The 542-nt window shown below is 27.1% G+C and overlaps 1 protein-coding gene across 1 annotated transcript in view; it reads right to left on the bottom strand.

The window, feature by feature from the left end:
- Positions 1–487: 487 nt before the first annotated feature.
- babam2 (BRISC and BRCA1 A complex member 2) overlaps positions 488–542 on the bottom strand; it is a 181689-nt gene continuing 181634 nt past the window's right edge. The window contains exon 20 of the mRNA XM_073826582.1: positions 488–540. Within this exon, the coding sequence (XP_073682683.1) occupies positions 488–540 (53 nt within the window). The remainder of the gene's footprint in view (positions 541–542) is intronic.

Here is a 542-nt window from a genome sequence, read left to right as displayed (position 1 = left end):
GGGTTTCATTCTTTTCTTGAAGTCATAACCACTTCATTTAGCTGCATCTTTATGGGTGGGTTCCATCAGGTCAAAATTAGGAATCATGCACTAAACTTTTTTTTTTTTTTTTTTTTACAGCAATTATTAATCCAGGTAAATATTCATTTATAAATATGCTATTGTTCAATATATACTACTGTTCAAAAGTTGAAAAAGTGCTTTTGAAAAGATCTTAACTCATTTGTTAACATTACTTTATCCATTAACTAACATGAATGAACAATGAACAATACATTTATTACAGTATGGATTAATCTTTGTTAATGTTAGTTAAAAATACAGTCGGTCATTGTTTGTTCATCAGTTTACAGTGCGTTAATTAATTTTAACAAATACAACTTCTAATTTTAATAATGCATTAGTAAATGCTGAAATTAACATGAACTAAAATTATTAATAACTGTACAAGTCTTAGTTCTTGTTAACTAATGTTAACTAATGAATCTTAGTGTAACGTGTTACCAAAGTCTCTTATCCTCACCAAGGCTGCATTTATTTCT

This window comes from Garra rufa, chromosome 21, assembly GCF_049309525.1.
Source record: "Garra rufa chromosome 21, GarRuf1.0, whole genome shotgun sequence".
In the NCBI taxonomy this organism is placed as follows: Eukaryota; Metazoa; Chordata; class Actinopteri; order Cypriniformes; family Cyprinidae; genus Garra; species Garra rufa.
This window is presented reverse-complemented; position numbering and strand designations above follow the sequence as displayed.